This window comes from Anguilla anguilla, chromosome 3 (genome assembly GCF_013347855.1).
Source record: "Anguilla anguilla isolate fAngAng1 chromosome 3, fAngAng1.pri, whole genome shotgun sequence".
NCBI classification, from domain to species: domain Eukaryota; kingdom Metazoa; phylum Chordata; class Actinopteri; order Anguilliformes; family Anguillidae; genus Anguilla; species Anguilla anguilla.
The window spans coordinates 7,452,789-7,476,164 of NC_049203.1; the positions used below are offsets into that span (position 1 = coordinate 7,452,789).

General features: G+C 40.7%; 1 protein-coding gene across 2 annotated transcripts; it reads left to right on the forward strand.

Moving 5' to 3' along the window:
• The first annotated feature begins 26 nt into the window (after positions 1–26).
• LOC118222252 (transcriptional activator protein Pur-alpha-like) lies at positions 27–18,205 on the forward strand. Of its 2 annotated transcripts, none has more exons than XM_035407678.1 (2): positions 27–43; positions 8,969–18,205. In XM_035407678.1, the coding sequence occupies exon 2, from the start codon at positions 9,060–9,062 to the stop codon at positions 9,909–9,911; it is 852 nt and encodes a 283-aa protein (XP_035263569.1). In that variant the 5' UTR covers positions 27–43; positions 8,969–9,059; the 3' UTR covers positions 9,912–18,205. The 2 variants fall into 2 exon arrangements, with proteins under 2 accessions (XP_035263569.1, XP_035263568.1); XM_035407677.1 differs by lacking the exon at positions 27–43 and adding an exon at positions 3,109–3,261.
• Positions 18,206–23,376: the final 5,171 nt, after the last annotated feature.

Below are 23,376 nucleotides of genomic sequence, written 5' to 3' on the forward strand. Positions count from 1 at the left end.
GGCTCTGCTCTGGTCCACCTCTGTCCTTCACACAGTGACTTAGGTGAGCATATTACCTGCCGGCTCGCAGCATCACCAACAGGAACTCCTTACAAAAATAATAGTTTGTAATAAACAGAGAATTTGTGTGGTTGGTACAGACATATGATCGTATCGTATCAAACCCAAATGAATAAATCTATGGGATTATAGGACGCGTCTTAATCCTCTCTGAGTCCTAGTCTTGCAGAAAACATTCTCCGTGTAAAATTTACCGCAAAAAAATTATGAATGCAGGTTAGGCACGATGACTAGACTCTATAGCTTCGATTCCAAGTCAGTTTTGAACGAGTTTCTTGCTATTCGCTATTCATTTATATCTAGTATTCAGGTCACATTAGTTCAGCGTTTACCTCTAACAAGCATGGAGCAAGAAGTCAGTGTTACAAGATATACGTGAAGTTACACTGATTGTTCACAACGACACGGTGAATTTTACCATTCAAGCATGTATATTTACAACACTGAAGACGTTTTATTATTTGCATTTATTCACGCCCGTGAGATTACATGAATGTATCCTAAATTAGGCGGAAATGAAAACAATCGTAATAATTATGATTAATTATCCAGCAAATATGTCAAGTAAACAGGGTCAGTATTTGCTTGCAGGTGAAGTGCACTCATTCTGAATGCAGCACGAACGAAAAGATACAGAATACTGCAAGTAAGCTGCCAAATATTTGCAAAGGGCGCCATCTGCTGTTGGCGCTGCGCTAATTGTCTGGGCTTGTTTATTGGCTAGGGTGCAGGACCACGGAGAAAGAACTAGGCCAGTGGTAACCAATCATGTTCCTGGAGATCTATCTTCCTGTTTGTTTCCATTTCAATCGTATTTTGGCATACCAGATTCTACTAATTAGCATCTCAACAAAAATCTCAAGCCGTTGAATGAAGTGTGTTTTATTCAAGGTGGATTGAAATACTACAGGATTGGAACAGGAACAGGGTTGGTTACCACGTAACTAGGCGATTTTCAGACAACTGCCCTATATTTCCACACAAAATACAGCTAATCTAATTGTTTCAATGTCTTGTGTTTAATCTGATTTCTTCCTATTTTCTATGCACCCCCCCCCCCCCAATCCATTGGTTGTGAATATACAATAAGACCGCCCGAGCTTCTAAGATGCAAATATATTTAAAAGTGCATTTCAAACTGGAACCAAATAAGATGTATTCATATTTAACCACCTTCTCATTATTCGGTTTTTTTTTGGGGTTTAGGTTGCCTTTCACTGTTCCTATCTAGGCCTAGTATAAGATTCTTCCTTCATTAATTGATAATGTAAAGATTCCTAAGTCAGAATTCCATTATTTTAAATGAATCCATTCCTTAATCCATTATACAAATGATAAAGATGATTTTGCCAACATGACGAAGACATCGCGCGTCTGACTAAAATAAAAGGTCATGACACTCACGAGTCCCAACCACGATTCTAAAGTTCAGGGCACGACTTCGCTTATTGCGTTCACAGTTACAAATAAACAACACGATCTGAAGAGTGTATTTTGTGTCCTTGTTTAAATCCCGAGAATTCTTTGGGTCCACTTTTCTGGCAGAGTTTGCGGGCGAGGCGCTGTCCGTGGTCCTGAATCTCGGCACCTGTCTTCTCCACGGGAGATGTTTTCCCGAAAGGACCTCGTAATTAAGAAGCAGACTTTTTATTAACATATGTATTCGGTGTTTAATCAGATATAATCAGGATCAAGCCAGCCTTCAAATTCAGAACCGAAAAAAACGTTGACGGTGTCTTCCTTTCAAAAGTTTATCTAAACATCTAAGCTGAAAGTAGAAACGTCTAACTCCACTCATCGCTAACTGATAGATTTAGAAAGCAGCTGGGAAAAAGGATCCTTTATTATTATTATTATTATTATTATTACTTTTTTCACTTGCGGGCTTTACTCAACGTTTGCTCTGAGGTACAATTGCGTACTATATTATGCCAGTTTTATGTACTCAGTAACTTTTGTTATTGTTCATCAGTTGGCATACACACGCGTCAGGTGTAGGTGTTGCCTGCCTGAAAGGTCGACTTAATTACTTGGGAAAGTCCTTCTAGGGAAATACTATCTTCTTTAACTAATTTAAAGAACATAATTGCTGGCTCTCCGTCTTGTGATACGATGAAATAACAGAACGACAAGTGAATAGCATGTGAAAGAAGATAAGAATTAGTGACCAGAGGGCGGTTTCCATGTTGCCAGTTAAAAAATTCCCCGAAATGTGAATAGCAGAGATGACCATTTCGATGTAAGGTCTGACACAATCGGGAAAATATTACGTCCTTTATTAATGTAGGGTAATGGCCTCTTGTAACAGGTCAATTTCTCACTGCACGGTTAAACGTTGAAAAACAAAATACAACAGCTTACAGATTCGATGTACCGTATCAAACCAACAGGTTAATCTGATAAAGACAATGAATTGTATGTTATAAATTGATACAGTTTCGAAGCGTGGAACAGAACAGTAGAATAGCTCATCCTGTGGAAAAAATTGAAAGTATCACAAAAATCTAGAGGCAAGATGTTTATACGCTATCGTTTAACCCGTTTGCTATCTAGTTTGGGATAAGTAGGCTACAGGAATCCACACACAAAATAAAAATCCGACATATGCGTGGATGTGAAGTTATCTTGTTACCATGCAATTCAAAGTGCTTTTATAAGTCGCTCTGGATCTGAGCGTCAACTAAATAGTGCATAAAAACGAAATGTGATTTCGTACACAGCATACCCGGCTGTAGCAACTGCGATCTCTAGCAACCGAACCTGACTGTTAAAACAAGCAACAAGCAAATGTTATTGTGGCGGGCTACTTCTGCATAGCATATTGAGCCATAACATAAAACAGAAAACGAATTAATATTTGAAATAACAGTAATACCGTTTTAAAATAAATTCTCACTAAAAGGCTGCAGTACCCTGCGAACCACAGCGCGTGGCGCAGGATCGCAGCATTTCCGGAGAATCAAACGCGCTGACATCAGAGAACAAGCGCGTGGCGTTGAGGCCCTGCGTGCCTCCGTCTCCATGCCACCACTCGCAGTTTCTTTCCGTCTTCTGAAGCGGCGGATCCTCGAAGATACGCCGCGTCAGCATCAGAAAAGGCCTCCCCAGCTCGCGTACTTCACAGCTCCCGTCTACAGTTCGTGTCTGCCTACCGCTAGCTGCGCAGCAGCTCAATAGCGCTCTGCCGGCAGACGTAACCGGGTAAGATTTGCAGATTATTGTCACGCACTAAATCACATTTTAGCTGCGTAACAGAAAAAAACGCGAAATTATCTATTGCCGTTGTAACTTAAATAATGTAAGAAATTTGAAGACGCGTTGATCCCATTCACCCGACGTATACTATTCCGCAGAAATAGTCGATTTGAAGCACTAAATAAGTTTTCTAAGTGGAACCCCCTTCACCTTTTGTGCTAATCTGTAAGGTATTCAGCGTCAAACTTGTAGAGCACATGACTCTTTGACCTCTTGCTGCCAAGGAATACTGCGCGAGGACAGTCCGGAGGAGACAGGTGGACATTACCATGAACAAAAACGAGACGGTCTTCTCACTAAATTTAAGAGCGAGAGTTTGCTGGTTATAAAAAACGGAGATCTTACCCATAATTTATATTTATCCGGAATTCCCTTCGATTGTTGCGCAATAAACAAGCGCGCTAATTTAATTATTGACTACCTATAAACCGAGGGGTCCTCTTAAAGAAAAAGGGGTAGCCGCCTACATTTTTATCATCTTTAGTCTTAAGGATGAGGGACCTAGAGCTGTGTATTTAATTAATTAAATTATATTTACATTCACAAATATACAATATCTAATATATATGCATGTATACGTACACCACTTATGCCACATCAACTCTAAATATCAAAATACAGGTTAAGGTCACGAATTGGGTGGGAGAACCAGTGGATTATTCTACAAAAATTAGGCTATCAGGTACTATATTATTCTGCAACGATGTTTTTCAAAAGTTTAGATGTTATAGTTCCTGCCGTTAGTGTCAAATAACAGTCAGAACAACATTGCCACATCAACATCTGTGTCGGTTTGCAGGCCTGTAGGAGAATGTGTCCACATTCCGTTTTAGTTCATGCTTTAAAAAACGTGGCTTTCTATGAACAATTGGTCAGACTTTCTTCACTAAGCGCATACATGTCGTCCAAGTTTAGATAAACATGCTAAACATATACATGTGCTATACATGTCTTGGTGATATTCCAATCGTGTGAATGTTTCGTCTAGATCTAGCAACCTCGTATAAAATGTGTTCGAAGTTGGAAAATGTTGAGTAACAATGTTACTGGAGACTAGCACCTCAGTGCTGAAGGTATAGGCTAATAGCCTATACTTTAAATATTTTCAAAACATTGTTTCCTTAATCCCGTTGGCAGATTTCCTTCCACAGTGAAATGGCACGCTTAATGTAGCCCAAATGCATTTAATTATTCCCCGAATGTTAAATATATCCGTCCATCAATTATTACGCATAACTGCATGTAATTAAAAAGAGGCTTTCGTCTAAATTCAGTTTATACGTATATAATATTCTTAGATGATCTTACAGCATTGAAAACAATCCGACTGAAATAAACCACGATTATGGCACAATACAAGTGCCATACATGCATACCTAACATACACGTTTACAATATAAAGATGCCAGGAATAAAATATATCATAGAGGTCTACTGGCAGGTACTTCTTGTGACAAAAAATTATGGAATATGTTTGGAAGAATTTTCTGTCCGTGTTCGCAATAATGAATCATCCCCGTGCTAATTGTCTCTACAATGGTTATATCAACAACTGATATTATAGTTTTACATTTTTCTAGTAAAAAAAAAAAGTTTTTTTTCTAACAAATTCATTCATTCATCACTTCATGTTATTTCGAAATTTAAGTATATTGACTGGAAATAGACAACTAATACTTTCTTTAGCTATGAGGATACATAACCATTTGTTTTTATTCTGAACTACCTAAAATTTCTGGCCTCAGCTTTCCCCAAACCCCTGAAAAGGTTTTCAATAAAAAAAAACTGTCCTAACTGGCAAATCGTCGTACCTTCCATTCCTAAAGCATAAGGAAGCTATGCGGTCGTTAAAGGAAAGATTGCAGCTCCAGCGTATGCCGCTGCTTCCCGTGCGCAAAACACAGAATCAGTGAGTTAAACCATCACCGCCTGCCAGCTCACGTGACGCGGTAATTCAATATCAATAATGAAAGTGACAGAACTATTCATACAATTCAAATAGTAAACAAGTAAATTCAAAATAAACATACATAATGTAACTTGTAAATAATAAAGTAATTTATTGTTGCACACAATTAAATGTGTATATACTTGGCACGCTTTAATTCCCATAGAACTTTATTTTCGTTCTCAAATATTAGTTTATCAGCGGCAATAATCGGTTTTGTTCCGCTATAGTAGTAGACTAGCTACTACATCGCATGTAACGTTTAATTCACGTATAATGAAAAATTAATTTGCACCACAATAGTGCAAACTATTTCGTGCACTGACAGCAATAATAAAGTTAATTTATTTTATGCCCACTAGGCTATTTCGGTTGTTGCGTTATCGATTATTTTTTGGACTAGTCTATTCGGCATAGAAGAGACGCACTCATCCCTGGCTTCCATAGATTTGCTCTACGTGATGTTTTGGGAAATATTCGTTGAAATTTCATACGATTCATTTTAAAGACAGTTGTACAGGTTTATATTCCTTCTTTATGGGGTAATGGGACCCAGAGCGTTAGCAGACTTGATCGACTAAAGTTACAGGCGCTTGTAAAACAATAAAATGGAAACTCATGTACTCCCGTAACTCTTGCTAGGCTTCATCTTCTAATTGACCATGATTCGCCTAGCTGTATCTCTGTGTTCTGTTTCTGGTCTCTGAATTGTTAGTCAGAATAAAGAATATCATGTAATAGGACTCCACGCTTAACATTTTTTCCATGGAAGGAAGGTCATGTGCTCCTAAATTGAAAAATTTAAGAGCACACTAAAGCATCCGAATTAGTAGATGTGCTCCTAACTTATTTTTCCCCAGCTAGCACACATCCATGTTCAGGAGTCACTGCTCCTAAAATGACAGCACTGTAGAACCATTTGTAAAATGTAATATTTAATTTTAGATTTCGTTTTGTTTTTTTTTTCATTTAAATTAATTTCTTATGGTAATTCATGATTAAGACGTCTGGTGAGTCACTATAATAGTCATTTTAGGCTATCGATAATAATCCCTATGTGGTCGTCATAGTTATGATTATGCTGTAATTAGCTGGAAAAACTATTATTGGGTCTAGTCTATACAAATTACTTTATATTCAAGAAATCAAATGTCTATCTACGTTGAAGTGATTGTATTTTTATTTTGTTTTACAGTTAAATGAACAAGTTCGGTGAATGTGGCCACTTGAACAAAACCTGCGAATCTCAGCTCTGTAGCCTACGTGCTTTTCGCCAGTTGTTTGCTGCCAGAAAAACGGCTCCCAAGAAGTTAATAGTTTACAAGACAACGTTTAATTTAGTGTAAATTATGCCAGTAAATTATTGCATTTAATTTTGTATTTTTTAACCATAGTTGTTATCAAACAAAAATACAAAAAGAAATAAAAAATAAATTGAAAGATGGTGAATTAATCATATAAATATTTTGCACTAAATTTTGCACAGCACATTCATTCATAAAGATGTATCAGTCATTAAAGAATTACTTAAAATATGAATAAGATTGAAAACAAACAAATATTTATCAACTTTCTGTTTGAATGAAAGGCAGCACCTCCCATGTTATATAACATCTATTTCAGTTTTATTAGTCCTATATAATGTATTATAGATTACAATACATTATGTTATACATAATGAATAATGATATATATGTGTGTGTGTGTGTGTGTGTGTGTGTATATATATATATATATATATATATAAATATATATGCTATACAGTGTAGAATGGTATAGTTAATATTTTATTGTTATTATTATTATAATTATTATTAACAAATCAGTTTCCGACACTCTCGATTACACATTTCTCAACACTGTTTTCGTACTTAAAAATCAAAAGAAAATCGCGTTATTACGACGGCATCTTCACAACAAGCGACAATTATCCCTCAAAACGTGAAAGGTCCTGTTTGTCGTTTATTTCAGATAGCGTCCTAGCATCTCACGTTTAAACTACTGCTATCACTGCAATGACAAAAAGGCTTACAGGCCTTAATTCAGAAAATGTTTCCCAGGAACAGAAACAAGCCACAACATCTTTCGCTGTCTGGAATTCGTTATTCGTGTAAGTTTGCTGCCTACAATGGATGTATTTCTGCCGATTATAAATACCACAACTTGCAGAAAGGCCCGCTTCTGAATACATGCAGGCAATAGAGAATATGCGGGGAAACTCAGCAGTCAAAATAACACGTTTAATCAAGCTTTCTTTTCCGTGGGTTACAAAAAAATATTTCTTAAATAAGAAGGATTGTTTAGCTTTGGCTTGTTGTACCCTAATTTCAAGGTTGACAGTTAAGTTACGGATAGTTACACAGCCCAGAAAAAATGTAACAGCAAAAGTGCTATAGGTTTTTTATTCAAGTTCTCTTAGAAAATAAGATACTTGTTATTAAATAAGACGATGCACGTCCAACTTTATGATGCAACTCGGCGAAGAACAAAGGTTCAAATGGAAAATGATTGCACAGTCTTTGCTATTTCTATTTAACAAAATGGAACCAATGCTTCGGTACCGTGTGTCTTCTTCGTGGTTTAGGCTACTTCTGTGGAAGCCGGGATTGATAATGCTATTCAATAATCTTATCAAGGCCTGGTGTAAGAAATTGAACATGTGACAAAATGAACATAATTAGATACCGGAGATTTAACAGTTAAGAAATATGTCATACAAGAACAGAGGTGGAAAATACAGATTCAGAAAGTAAAAGGCATCCCCATTATTTTGTTTCAATCACCTGGATTTGCTATTTAGCACAATTCTTCAGCCAGGAGGTAGAACTAATTAGAGAAATCAGTTGGCTGAGTTCATGGGTGGAAGAAACACGACTGGTCTTTTACTTTCTGAATCCTCGTGGACCTTTCCACCTCTGTACAAGAATAATCCATTGCAACCACAGGCAGACCTACAAAACAGCAATCAATTGTATACGTTTAAATAAAGAACCTGGGTCACGTGACAACAACAAAAGGCCTGAGATCATATTAATGTGTGTGCAATCTTACTGTCGAATCTCATGGAGTGAAACTTGAAGACAACGCTATCAAAGGAAAAAGTAACAAATGAGTAATTAATGTGGCTTAATGTGGCACGCTGATGAGGCTAACGTTTCATCTTATCAGACTTTTAATACTTGTATTGAATATGCGTTGGGGGCAGATTTAAGATAGAAGCAGCCAGCAAATAACTGAATTTTCATGGATTGTTTTAGGTCAGATACCATTGCCAGGAAACTGTTTTTGTATGATTTTTTATATGACGATGACACATGATGATAATAATCATAATTAATATTATTTGTTGTTGTTATTGCTGCTGCTGTTACTGTTGTATAGCCTATAGAGCAGGATAATTGCTGTTCTGCCTACCGTAAAAGGATGGGGCATAACAAATATCACTCATTTTCAATCCATTATTTTTAAATACTCATTTTATATATTTTTTTAAATGAGCTCCTATAGAAACAGCCGAAATACAATGAAGTTAACACATCTTTGCAGATCGATTTTAATTAATGAAATATGGTGCATGGCTCAGCTATAATAGTAATAAGATACACACTGAGTAACGTTGACGCATAACTGTTTGATTTTTGTGGCCTTGCAGATAGCAGGTGAGCCGCCCTCAAGTTCTGTTTTTCTTCTTGCGTCTGTCTGCAGATCTCGCGAGAACAGCGGCGTGGCTGGCTGGCAGTAGGTTTGCTTACGGGAGGCAGAGAGAGAGAAGGCAGGCAGGCGGGCAGGACGCATCATGGCGGACAGAGACAGTGGAAGTGAGCAGGGAGGAGCGGTCACAGGCCTGGGCGCCGGTTCCTTACACCCAGTGACCGGAGGGGCGGGTGCGGCTTCCGGACTGCAGCATGAGACCCAGGAGCTCGCCTCGAAACGGGTTGACATCCAGAACAAACGTTTCTACCTGGATGTTAAGCAGAATGCAAAGGGCCGCTTCCTGAAGATAGCCGAGGTTGGGGCCGGAGGAAATAAGAGCCGCCTCACTCTCTCCATGTCCGTAGCTGTGGAATTCCGAGATTACCTGGGAGACTTCATCGAACATTATGCCCAGTTAGGGCCTAGTAATCCGGACATAGTGCAGGACGAGCCCCGGCGAGCGCTAAAGAGCGAGTTTCTGGTGAGAGAGAATCGGAAGTACTACATGGATCTGAAAGAGAACCAGAGAGGGCGGTTTTTGAGGATTCGGCAGACGGTAAACCGGGGGCCCGGACTGGGATCCACGCAAGGCCAAACTATCGCTCTTCCTGCACAGGGACTTATTGAGTTTCGCGATGCTTTGGCGAAACTAATCGACGACTACGGAGTGGAGGACGAACCTGCCGAGTTACCGGAGGGCACCTCATTAACTGTAGACAACAAGCGGTTCTTCTTCGACGTAGGCTCGAATAAGTACGGGGTCTTCATGAGGGTCAGCGAAGTGAAACCGACGTATCGTAACTCCATCACGGTACCGTACAAAGTCTGGTCCAAATTCGGGAGTACCTTCTGCAAATACGCGGAGGATATGAAAAAGATCCAAGATAGACAGAGAGAGAGAAGGGTGTGCGATCTGCAGGAGGAAGTGCACGGCGACGACGGGGAGGAGGATTGATAACTGCAGAGGAAATCGTGCAAAAAGTTATAATTAAAAACGTTACTGTAAACCGAAAGAAACGTAGAATTAAACTGTTAACTGTTTAACTCCAAGGGAGCGCCACCTACGAAACCCTACGAACTGACAGTTAAGACTTGATGTCACTCATCGCTGGATGTTTACCCACTTACCCACCATTAAACAGTAAGCAGCTGCTAAACAGAGTAATAACATTATATATGAACTATTTCCTACTTGATTAAAATTATAAAGAAAGGAGCGTTTATTTCCCTAATTAACCAAGAACTTTTATACACGTTCGAGCTATTAAAATTGGTGCAATGTTCAAATTGAAATATTGCCGAAATGTATGAGGAGTAAGTCCTTTCGTGTGAGCTAATATTCGAAATCAGCACAAAGAAGATATTTTGGAACACCTTTTCTAACCAAAACGTTAAACCTTTTTGAAAGAGGTTACCAGTATACTTGCCACCCCTTTTACCTGTGAGTAGATGTGTATATACTATATATATATATATATATATATATATATGAGGGCTAGGCATGTTGTCGGAGTTTTATTTAAATGTTATGCAGCCGTTCGTAGAGTTCAAAGTAAATAGATCAATGACAGAAGTGCTCTGTATTACAGTATGCATAGCTTCAGAATCCCACAGGTATTCAACTGGTCAGTAAATCTTATATATCGAAATTGATACATTTAAACTTTAAACCTCCGGCTTTTAAAATAATTTATCCATTTTATTGGGTTTTGTTTGCCTTTATTTTAAATGAAAATGTCAGAGTACGAGGGGTGTTTGTCAGCTCGTCATGCACTGTGTATAAACGTGTTTGTTGTTTTGATACGCAAGTCAGTGACAGCATGCAGGAATGGCCGGGCCTAATGAACCACCACCTACGCTTTGTTGCTATAATTATGAAAATTATAACTATTATTGTCCACGTTGAACCCTGTAAGATATGGTCCACTGAAATTCTGAGCAAACTTTTAAAAAAAAGAAGAAAAAAATGTAATTACATGATTTTGTGAATCAGATTTAAACCCTCGCGAAATACTCACGTTTTCTGTGGGAATTTTTAAAAAGCGTGAAACGCAACGACACAATTTAGGTCCTATAACGAGAGATAGAAAGTGAAGACAGCACTGAGAACGCACAGGCAGTGTGTGAGCTGTACGGATCATCCTCTACAACGACCTGGTGCCTTATACACTTAGCACGTTTACATGCTGGTTTGACGATTTGGGTTGCTGTTTGTTTTTTGTTTGGGTACTACTTCGTTCGCCACCCGCACAACTTGGGGCGGACGGTGTTTACTGGATGTTTAAAAAAAAAAAAACCCAAAGAAAGACAAGCTTTTGTTATGTTTTGTTTTATTTAGGTTTTTTTAATCTTTCACCCCCACCTTCCCATGAAAAGCAGTAAAATAATTTCCCAGTTCTTATGCTTAAATATATAACATTAACAAAAACGCGATTGAAGGCCTAGCCTTCAGGCACGGTGTGAGCAAGGGGTGCAAGTATGCAGTGGACGTTAACGCAGAGAAATTAACGTTTATATAGCCTTCGGTGTTGTTTCCTGTATATAGACCAGTGGCTAGGGCAGTATATACATTTTGTAAAGTCGCTAAAGATCTCAATAGGGTAATTAATTACCATGTTTCACTGTAATTTAAAGTTTGTTTTTATTTAACCCCTTCCCACCCTCCCCAAGTGTATCTCTAACTTCTTTTACTTTTTTTCAAGCATCTTACTCACAAGGGTCACTTTCAGAGATACATTTCATTACTGTGTGCAATATTGTATGTGCCAATGGTGGCAATATATGTATTCAGATTAAATGTAATATTAATATCTAAAAGCATGAGGCTGAATCCTACCTTATTTTTGTTCTCTAAGGAAGCAAAGCCTTTATTTGTCTTTGATTTTTTTTTTTAATAAAAAAGGCCAAGATTTTAAGATAGCAAATTATGTTCCCATAATCCCTGGCTGTGGCTCGCCTGGCCTGGACGAGGCGGAGCATGCTCGAACACATCGAGGTGAGCGAGCAAGATGGCCGCACCTCCGCCATCTCCCACCTCCGCTGGGGACCCTGTACGAAGTTTTGCTGTGCCTTGCGTTGGAAACGGGCCCCGTGTGGACGGCACAAAAGTTTCATGGGTGTCGCTGCCTCGACTCACAGTGGTACACATAAGGACCAATTCCCGGAAAGCCGACTTCTGTCTCTTGTTTGAGATCCTTCCAGAAGTTTGTTTTTGTGCTCCTCGGTCCGGGGGCTAACGTACCAATTTTATTTCCCTTGAGGTCAGAGCTACCAGCATAAAGCTTTCTGTCCGGGGCAAGGCATCTGACCACAGGTTTGGGTCCCAAAAGAACAAACTGTTTCCGAGACGTTTTGGCTACGACCAGAGAAAGCAGCGGTCCACTGTGAGCAGCTCCCTCAGCAGTGCGCTGCAGTACTGCAGCATTGGCTCTAGGGGGAGATAAAGCCCAGCCAAGTATTCACAGCCTTTTCAAACAGTGCCTATTCAGCAGTTTCTTGTCTAGCCGATTTGCGTGGGTTTCAGAACAAGGTTCGCTGAATAACTTATTCAGTAATTAGGCTCGCTCATATACTGTATGATTTCAAGTACGTTCTATACAGTTGAATATTAATTCTGTTTAGGAAAGACATTATTTTCAGTTTTACTTTTTTATTTTTTTTTGCCCCCCCCAATTTTCTTTCACCCTGTGTCCCGTTCTGAAGGAGAGATGGCCCATGAGAGTGTGAAAGGGGCGAGACGCAACGGCCATGTGAAATATTTCCTTCGTTAAAACGCGTCCTGTTTATAGATTTGTAGGCAGGTTATAGGTTTATGTTTTTTTTGGGGGTTTTTTTTGAAGAGTGTATAGAATCATTTATTATCATTTGTGACGTGGTCACAGAGGACCAAGTAAAGCTTACTGCTATGCCTAAGCTATCCGTGGGTTCGGGTTTATGAAGTGCAGCAACGGCACTCCCCCGAGCAGCGCTGTTGCTATGGGGATGACGTGTGCGCGGTTTTGCCCTGTTTTTTGAGCGAGACGCCTAGCGCGTCGCCCGATCTCTGGGTGAAAAGCGCGCGCGCGTGCGTGCGTTGCCTGGGCTGAGACGCTACCTGTGTGCGGCGCTTACGGTTTAGCGATCCCTGGGGGGGCCGGACAGAGGGGGCCGGCGGTACGGCTGAACGGCGGCCAAATGAGACGTAGGCGAAAGTGTGTGTGGGCGCTTGTGTTCCTGGGGGAGGGCCGGAGTGGGTGCAGGTATCTGTTCCACCAAATATCCCCCCCAGCTCAAGCTCAGCTCGTTTAGACGCATCCAATACAACAACGGCGTTTGGAGATTAGCCTAAACCACAGCAAAATGTCTCACGGTTGGGACACAGGAACGGCAATCGACTGCCATACGAGAAATGTGTGTCGCGAAGACGTTAGCTCAAGTAAACGTTGGGCTTTTTTAAAGCGGAAGTTGGCATGAGATCCAGATGTGTCCCTCTCCTCACCCACGGCGGAGTTGGCGGTTAGCCCCGTAGGAAAGCCAGCCACTTTTTTGTGAATCTTGTTGGCGAGACTTTGGGGAGGGCTGCCCTGTAAGTCAGACACTCACGAGCTGACCCGTGTCTCTGTTGCACTAAATCTTCATTTCTCTCGAGAGCTTTCATGGGGACATCAAATTAAACGTTGAATCTCTGAGCGCCTTTAGCCGCTAAGCTAAGGCCCTCACTTTCTGTCTGCTTTCTGTTACCTTTTTTAAAAAGGATTTTTTTCTCTCTTTTAATGTGCAGGGGGTATTGAATAAGATATTAGCGTTATTATTTGTAACAGTCAGACATTTAAAATATTCTTGCTTGAATGTGTTTTTTTTTTTTTTGGTTTTTTTTTGGAGTGTCAGTTCAAGGATGGCTATTTGGGTTTCCTCTTCACCCATCTCATTTCATCGGATTTGCTTTTCTTATTTCACCAGTTTTTAAATTATTTTTTTCTTTAATCTTTGACTGTTGAAGTTTCAGAGGCTTTTGGTCTTTAGTGCAGACTGATGCTTTGATGCTTTCATGCTTTTGATCAGTGACACTCAGACCTCTCGTGTGGCCCTACCCCCTCTCTGTAGCTGTCCGCGACAGGGGCCAAAAAACACGAACCCACAGTTTGCAGTTCTTTTCACGTGAAAGGTATGCACGTGTATGCGTGCATGCGTAGGTGTATGCGTGCACGCACGCGTCTGTATGCATACGTTTGCGTGATTGTCGGTACGGTTGGGCCAGTGTCAGAGCAGAGCGTTCATATTGTGAACTGAAAGCACTATGTGATATAGAATGATGTTGTTGGCATGGATACAGCAGATGTATGCACCTCACATAACCGATGACGTCGTTTGCAGTCTTCTGTGGCTATTTCCTCAGCACATTCTGAGATTCTTTTTTTTTTTATGCCACTCGTAAATATACCCACAGATAACTGCTTACCAGTATTGCAGTTAAACTCACTTTGACTGTTACATTACAAATGTGTGTATTTACTAGTAAATCCCTATTGGTTATATTAGTCCAAGTGATCTGACATTAAGTCTTGGAACCAGCCAGTTAGCGGCAAGTAGAATTCTCTGGCCAAAGACAGATTTTTTTTTTTTTTACATTGTGAACTGCAACTACAGCCTATATCATATGAAAAAACTTGATACATATTGCACAGCCCACCAGTCCCACAACCTGTTGCTTAGCCAGCTATAGCCTTTCATTAAGAAGTACTGCCACGTCGGTTTTATACTGAACAGCCAGCTGTAAAAGAATTGCTGTGTTCTCTGCCACGCTAAAACATCTCGCTGTTTAATGCCATGCTTTGTGGAAAACTCCACTGAAGGAAGTGACATAAGAGGCGGCTCCTCCCCCAATCATTTGCCTGCTTCCTGTACGCAATGTCACCTGTGCAGCCACCCGCTGCTCAGTAATAATAAAAGTCAGACGACAGTCACAACAGTGCTGCTGCATCGGCTTTTTCTTTTCTCTTTCCGGCAGAACTGAACACAACATTTATTTGATTACTCTTTAGGCAGAGGGTCACCTTCCTCTCTTCCTCTGATAATCAGTCTAAACGAGTTTTATCATCCCCTCCCCCTTTCCCCAAAAACATTAGACAAACCACTTGCAGCTGTGCTGTAGGTTTGGAGTACTGTCACATATTCCCCTGCCCGATTACAGCACAAAACTGACCTCCGTTTAGCTGGCTTCTGATTGGGCACGTTGTGGAGCAGTGACCCTTCCAGTTGGAGTGGGCTCATAACACCGGTAGTGTTGAGTAGTTCTCACTACCTCAGGTGTAGGCTAAGGTGTGGGATTGTTGGACAGGACATAGGCTAGTAGGGGGAGAAAAAAATGTATTGAGATCTATTCTCAGTCCAGCCTCTGTGAAGTGCAATCTTAGAACACCAGAAAAAAATGGCAGTACCTGCTGACGTGACTGTGACAGAAATTAGGAAGCCACAGTTCAGTTTTTATCATTTTTACAATACAACTTAAGACACAAATCGAATCTGGCTTTTAACTTGTTCCCACACATGAGCAACAGAAGTCTGAGCATCACTGATCGAGCACAGTTTAAAGTATGTGTGGAACCTGGAGAATAGTTTGCCTCAACCTGATGTGGGCCTACCGCTCAGCCAATCACAGCACTGTGGGCGTGTCTTATTCCAAACTTTCCTTTTGTGTTTCTGGAAATAAACAGTGTCTTTAGATAGTACATTTAAGGAGACCTGCAACTGCCCGTCTGCCGTTTCCCTGGCAACCTTTTTGCTGATTTGCGATGTGCTCGCTACCTGCATGAAAGATGCAAATGAGATGGGGGGGGGGGGGGGGGTTACCTGTAATAATCATAAACAGCTATGTATGGGCACAAAAGCAAGCTGTTGAAAATGGAAAAAGGAAATACAAATTACACTTTTTCCCCTCCATCTGAGGGGGTTGTACACAGATTGTAGAATAGTAGTTCTTTGTCTGAATAATCCTGTTTTAATATGTGTTATGCTGCCTGGCTCAATGAAAAGAATAATTACAGATGTTAACAAATGTAGACCTATTGTTTCTTAACTATTGTCACTTTAAAAGGTGCTACTGTTTCTTTGGTGCTGTGTTGCAGTTGGGTTTTGTAAACAGCTGAAGGTGATCTGTTAATATAAAGGATTATATATAATATAAAATCTGCATACGCACGTCTTTGTGCTGTCTTCTTGTGCCTTCTAAAGGCCAATTCCAGAGTAATGGGTGGTTGAAAACTTATGAAGAGATCTCACACAACTGTTACCGAATAATCTACGACCTTTTCAGACGAATCACAGAAAATACGAACATCGCACCGGAGTATCGAACTATAACCGTAGGCTTGCCTCCATTAACCATTCACTCCCCGGTGAACCGCAGTGAACCACGTCCATTTCGTAAATGCGAAGGACAAGGCAATGTCGTTGGCGACATACAAGCTAACAAAAGGCAAGTCTATTAACGCCACGGCGCTGTTGCTCCCACGGCTAACTCTGGCGGGCGCGCTTACGCTCTCTCGTTCTCTCTCGTTACGAGTCGCTCCCGGGCGAGAGAACGCGCGCTAAACTCGCCCGCTAACCGGAGGTTAACGCAGCGTCTACGGCCAACGCGGCGGCCACGAGCTCAAGCTAACAATCACTGTGGCGCGCCAGTGCGGATGCTAAAGCAGAAGCCGCTGCTTAGTAACAGTGACCTGTTCTTACACAGGGGGGCGTCTCAGCTGCGGGACCGCCACAGTCCTGCACATTGTTTTATGTTTACCATAAAAGGTTTAAAAATATCCGATAGACCATGAGCGTGTGGTCACCTGCACTAGTTTAGTCTCTGAAACGGCCATTTTCCAGTTACGTAATGGAAGGAAGGGTCGGACAGGAGGGAGACCGATGCATCTGTCGCACTCCACTACCAAGTTTCAGTTGGTATCCCAGAACGCCAAGCGGTTGGCTGGCTGAATTGGTCTGTATGCCTCTCTTGGATGGCGCGGAACTCCTTACAGATTCAACTGAAGATGGAGTCTAACTCCATACATTGACCATGGATCGGTTTTCTCTGTTTTCTCACATGGTGGTTGGTAATTGGATTAGGACTGGCTGAACTGTTCTGGGATTGGTGGGTGGTGGTTGATGATTGGATTAGGATTGGCTAAAACCGTTCTGGGATCTGTTCCCCTCCAACCCACCGATATTGGACTGGACTGGTATGGACTGCTAATCCTACAGGTCAGGGGTTTTGGGTGGAAGTCAATGGAGGACAGGTGTTCTGGGCTCACCCATTGTAAATCAGAGAGCCCAGAACAGACTCGTCTTCCACGTGATTTACAAACGGAAAAGGGCAGCGGATTCTGTGCCAAATTCCTGTATGCACCTGTGGTCACACAGGTGCATGCATGCATGTATGTGTGCGTGCAGAGCATCATAGGACACATGGCTCAAGGCACAAGGAGAACACTGACCAATCCTGACGCAGCGTGCACCAGCCCCTCCCCCTTTTCCTTTTACGAATCACACTGGAAGTCTCAAGACTTCTGACCTGAGGTGTGATAGGGTTTTGCTCGTGTGCGTTGTTCACCTCGATGAACAAATCAAAAGTATACTGGAAAAAAACTTAAATATTGTAGTTATTTTTTCCTTAGTATTTTGTACTCACAGAGAGAGCTGAAAACAGGTGGATAAATACTTGCACTTTAATATATTAAGAAAATACTGCATATTATTTTTGATAGGGGATCTTACATTCAAACTATAGAAAATACACTTTCCAGGCTTTGTCTCATTGCTGTTGGACAGGAATATATCAAGCTCTTCTACTTTCTGAAGTGTATTGTCTGTGTTCTGAAAGGTTTATTAAAGTAACTTGCATGATGTAGTAACAGTGTTCCAACTGTAATTATTTTTAGTTGGCAAAAAAAGAAAAAAAAACATTGTCAGACTAAAACTGTGATGATAACTCCATGTATTCATGCTTTACTTCAGTCATACATTCTAAAGCACTTCTTGATGATTATTGCCTTTCCCAAAATGAATATGGTGCTCAAATTGGCTTAGAAACCCTTCCGTCTTCACGAATACCTTCATCCTTCCGTCTGTGTGTTCCTTGCTGTTTTCTGTGTTTTCACAGCCTTATTAAATTTTCTTTAAAACTTTGACGGTACCAAGTGTGTTTTTGTAAATAGATTTTAAGTTTCAAAGCATTTTTTTCGTCTGAAAATGACTAATAATTGCAATAAAAAGTTCATTTCACCCAGACTCTTGTCTCTTGCTGAATATCTGAAAGAAGCATTAAATAATGAGCATGTGATGTGATTTTTAACATCCTCCAGACAAACTGACCGCTCGTCAGAGACCAAACTGCCGATTATCAATTCTCCACAGCTACACATTCAGATCCAGTTTGTGGTCAAACCACTTCACATGTCAGACTCTATGCCACCGTCCGGATTCTATACCAAACCACGCAGCCAATCCACACACTGGCACAGTCCGGATTCTACACCAAACCACACAGCCAATCCACACACTGGCACAGTCCGGATTCTACACCAATCCACACACTGGCAGGGTGCCTTAATAGAATGAGCCAAGCATTAGCCGCTGTACGCCACTTACTCTAAACCGCTTTATCTTCCTTTCTGAGAAATATTTTGAGCATTTCTACATAATCCCTTCCGAGAGAATGCGTCCCGTGCAAAAAGGAAATAAACACCGTGCGGTGGTACCCATACAGCCAATGCTCTCCCGTTTGGAAAGGCCGCATTAGGAACATGACGTCAGCGCGTTCTCTTATTTTGGGACGCCACGGCAGCGAAGCGAGGCACCTGCAGGCCGTCCCTTCCGAGAGCTTTTATACGGGCCCCAGGAGGCGGGCAGCGGCTTTGTTCTGAGGACGGTTTGAGGTGGAGCCTGGTAGCTAGTGGGCTAGGTGTTTCTTTTTTTTTTAATTATTGCTTACTGTTGGGCTACAGTCCAGTCCAGTTCGGACGCCATTTGCAGAGTGGGCATGTTTTGCCCCAGCACTCATTTGTTTTCTTATTTATTTGGGATTGGAGGGGGTTGAAATACATACCCCCCCCCCATGAACTGCAACACTGTAGGGGGGTCCAGGGGCATGCCCCCTTAACATTTTTTTTTTAAAAGAACAGCTGTGAACAGAACTTTCTGGTGAATTATAAGGAGGAAATAACTTCAGACTAGTGATTAATATAACTCAACTATGACATGAAATTCCCATCTTTATTATATGAAATGATTTTGTAATATTGGGGGGGGGGGGCTGTGTGGTCATAGACACCCTCCATACTCCCCCAATAAATTATGCCTTTGCTTCATAAATATTTTCACTCACGGGGAACGTACACAGGAACAGCCTGAAACCAAAGTAAGGAAAACATGGACCCGGCCCTCGACTGGGCTACGCATGCCCATGTGCGAGGAGACCACTCCAACAGCGGGTGAGTCACCAACCTTCCGCTTTGGGTTGGTTATAAGGCCCGCCTCCTCCCCACGTACATCTGCAGAGTCGTCCCCTTTTGTTTTATGTTTCATGAGTAAACTTAACCACTTCAGCCGTGACGTTCCACTCCGCTGGGCACGAGGCACCAGGTTAGGCTCCCCGCCATCACAGTTAGGCTATATGGGGTTACGGAGTGGGTCATAACACACGCTTTATATCAAAAGGAACATTTTTATTCATTTCCTGGTTATACTTTTGAAAAAAGGAAGTATACATCTTCGTTGTCTGCCTTAATGAACACCGCAAATGCAATAAAAAAAAGTGATTGCACAGGGTTTTTAATTAAAACAAAAACTCAAGCTAAAACAACAACTCTCCCACTGAAAATAATCCAACACACTTCCAACAGACAAGCATTATTGTTCAGCCTATTGAGTTCAGCCTTGCCAACCCATCATGTTGTCTCTGAATTTGCAATGTTTTTGTAAAATCTGACTATATAGGCCGCACATATATTGGAGATACACTAGAGTAACATAATTATCCTAAAGTAAATAATAGCAGGGCTTTTACAGGCAACAATTAGGCTTGGAATTCATAGACAGCCATTTTGTGAAATGAGCAACTCATGTAAGAGTGCGATTAAGAAAGCGAATTAGTCCAGCAGCACTCTCTCTCTCTCTCTCCACTTTCACTCACTTTTATCTCTCAACTCGGCTCAAGATGACCGATGACATGACTGGCATATCTGATCTACCTTTCCCTTTCCCGACAGGAGCGGTTATGAAGTCACAATACTGATTTTCACTTTCACTACTTGTATTTGTTTGGGTTTACATGATGTCACAGCAACAATGGTTGCATCAGCTCACCCCACTGTGGTTTTTGGCACTATATAAGCTAATAGCTAACTGCTAACAGCCACTAGCAAAAATAAACCATTTCAAAGGACTCATTTTAGCTAGTATGAGGCCGTGTGAAAGATCCTGGCCGCTGGTAAATGAACTTTCAGTTTTGTAAGTTTTGTACAGCATGGATATGTCACACAGTCCACTATGGGGAATTCTGCACAACAGTATACCAATCTCTGATCAGCACCTCCTTGACAGGAAGCTGATGCACGCACGCGCACACACACACACACGCGCGCGCGCGCGCACACACCAAAGCAGTACTGGGAGGGGCACTTGATGCTTACACTTCTCCACAGTGTACCCTTGGGTCGAGTAACTGAAGTGGTTGCAGCAGTCATTGATTATCATCCTGCTATAATGCTCCCATTAATATCTATTCTTTGCCATTAAACATGAATTACACATCAGATCAGAGCTCTGCTAGTCACTTTGGACAGGCGAACAAATATGTGACTGACTTACAAGTTTAACGCCTTGGTGCAAGCCTATAGGGTAGCTCCTCCATACGACCAACAAATCTTCAAACGCTACACCTTGGCTAGATCCCTCTCTCTCCTAGAACCACCAGGAAAGTCCCACCTGCACTGGCTCCACAGTGGTGGAATGAAATTCCCAAAGTGGTCAGGACAGCCAAATCATTGGCTATCCTCTCACCCACCTGTTCAGACGGCAACCCAAAATGCTCACTCCTTTCATATTAATTTAGCTTACTATGTTATATAGTCGTACGTTTAAAATGAGTACTTTTGTCCATAGTTGGAACAAATGAACTTGCACTACTGCTTTAGTGATGTTGTATCTTTACTCACTGGTCTGGGAACGTTGTTAGCCAGGCCAAGCATAAGATGGCTTATAATAATTTGGTTAATATATAATCCATATTACAAATAGGCTATCTCTGGTACAGTCTGCTTAATTAATTACAGCAACGTCAGCAAAAGACCCTGGTTAAAATCAAGGAAGCAATCGTTTCCTAGTTCGGAGTTCCACTGACGCATGCAGTAGGCATACCAGACATCTGTTAAGACATATTATTACGGGATATAAAATCTCATTTATATCCATTCACATTAATGAATTTATTATTTCCAGCATATGCGGTTCATAGAACAGGAATTCAGATATTAAGTCTAAATTACCAAACAATCCAATTTACGATTTAAACTGAAATCAGTGTTTTTTTGAGTAATTTATGGTGCAAAATGCAAAAAGCGCTAAAATGCTTGTTGGATAACCCTCATTGGTTTATAGGGGAAACTCTGGCAAAACAATTTATATATGTGACAGAAAACACCAATGCCCCTAAGCCTCATAATAAGGAAGAATTTTGCTTCTTGGACCAGAATAAATATTCGGCGATAATTACAGACAGTTCAAACTTGCGATGCGATTCATTTTACGTTAAGCATAAATACTTTCGAATGGCTCAAAAAAGTACTCTTAACTTGCACATTTGTGAAAAATTATATGCCTAACATCGGTGGTTTTAACAATAGTCTTTTCAGGACACACATTACCTGCAGTAGTCGAACACGCGTTAGCTCGTGTATCCGTTGCGTGAGTATCACGTACGGGTTTGTGGGCGTTTAAAATAGTTTGACTTCACGGTTTGCCAAATCCACCCGATCCATTGCCAATACAAAACCATAAACTGATTGAATAGATTAGAGAAGAATTCGACGCAGCAAAGATCCTGTAAACACAAACACTTCCTCAGAAATGGACCGTGAAAACTGCCCGTTCTTTCATTACAAACTCGACGACGCCTGCCAATCTTGAAGGAGACAATTGCAGAATTCCCGTTTGAGTTTTCAAAATAAGAGCGCAGGTTACTCAAATTTAAAACACGAATTTGATAATAACAAAGTGGCACACTATATATTTCTATTGACAAATACAAAGTAATGGTAAGTAGTGTCAAACTGTTTATAAATAACGAAGAAAAACCGAATTCGACCTACAGCAATTTCAGACGTTAGACAACAATACACAAAATTACAATACAAAAACTATATTCCAACACAGATAATTTAAGTAGATTGAGTTTGACAATCATGACGTAGCCTATACGGGGCTCTGGCAGAATATCAGACAGATAAAATATTCCCACAGAGCTTCTTTGTCGTCTCCCTGGAAACTCGCTGACAGAGAAGAGGTGGAGAAGACAAAACACTTTTTAAAATAGCGGCAGCTAAAAATATATAATAAAAAATTAATTTCCTCGATCCCTGTAAGGTGGTTCAGCGTTATACTCTACGATTAGGAATTACATTCCACGTCAACATGCTGCCACACTGTGGAATGTAAAATTATTACAACTACCAGACGGGGAAAAAACATTTAAGACTGTTCCTATGTTGTTCGATACTGGGTTTGGCAGCCTTATTTAAATATCCCAAATCCAAGTCATGTAATCTATCTGTCCCCCAAAAAAGACAATGTCTCCTAATACTGTTCATCTTGGAAAAGACCAAGAAAAGACCAAAGTACATCCAGGCAATGACTAACATGGGTATTTATGAATATTTATGAAGTTCTTACTGTGTTTTTATTAGTTTTTGAGTTTTTTTTTTTTTTTTTTTTTTGGCGGGGGTGGGGGGAAGTTGGCCTTTAAATTCCACAAGCCAGTGTGAAATTCATGACAAGCTGTCAGAATTCTTATGAGGTTAGAGAGAAGTCTAAATACAGAAGTGGAGGCATGGAGTTACATAATGTGGAGGTTAACAAAGGTACATACCAGCATTTAACTTTGTCATGTAAGACAGCAATGGTCTCTGAGTGAATAAAAAAATGATGATCTGTGACATTTCAGGTTAGAAATCTTTTTGTTGGATATTCATGTGGCCAGCTATAGCTTTCTCAGCAAAATTATGGGGCACTAAATTATTTCAAATAAACAGGTGCTTTTTAAAATCTGTTCTCTGTTTTTGTTCTTTTAAGTCAACAGTGTGAGCTTCATCAAAATATGCAAATTCAGGTTAGAATGATTAGACTCCAAGCTAAAACGGCCATATTTGTTAGGCTCGTTGTGTTGTTAGCGGTTAATTCTTGCC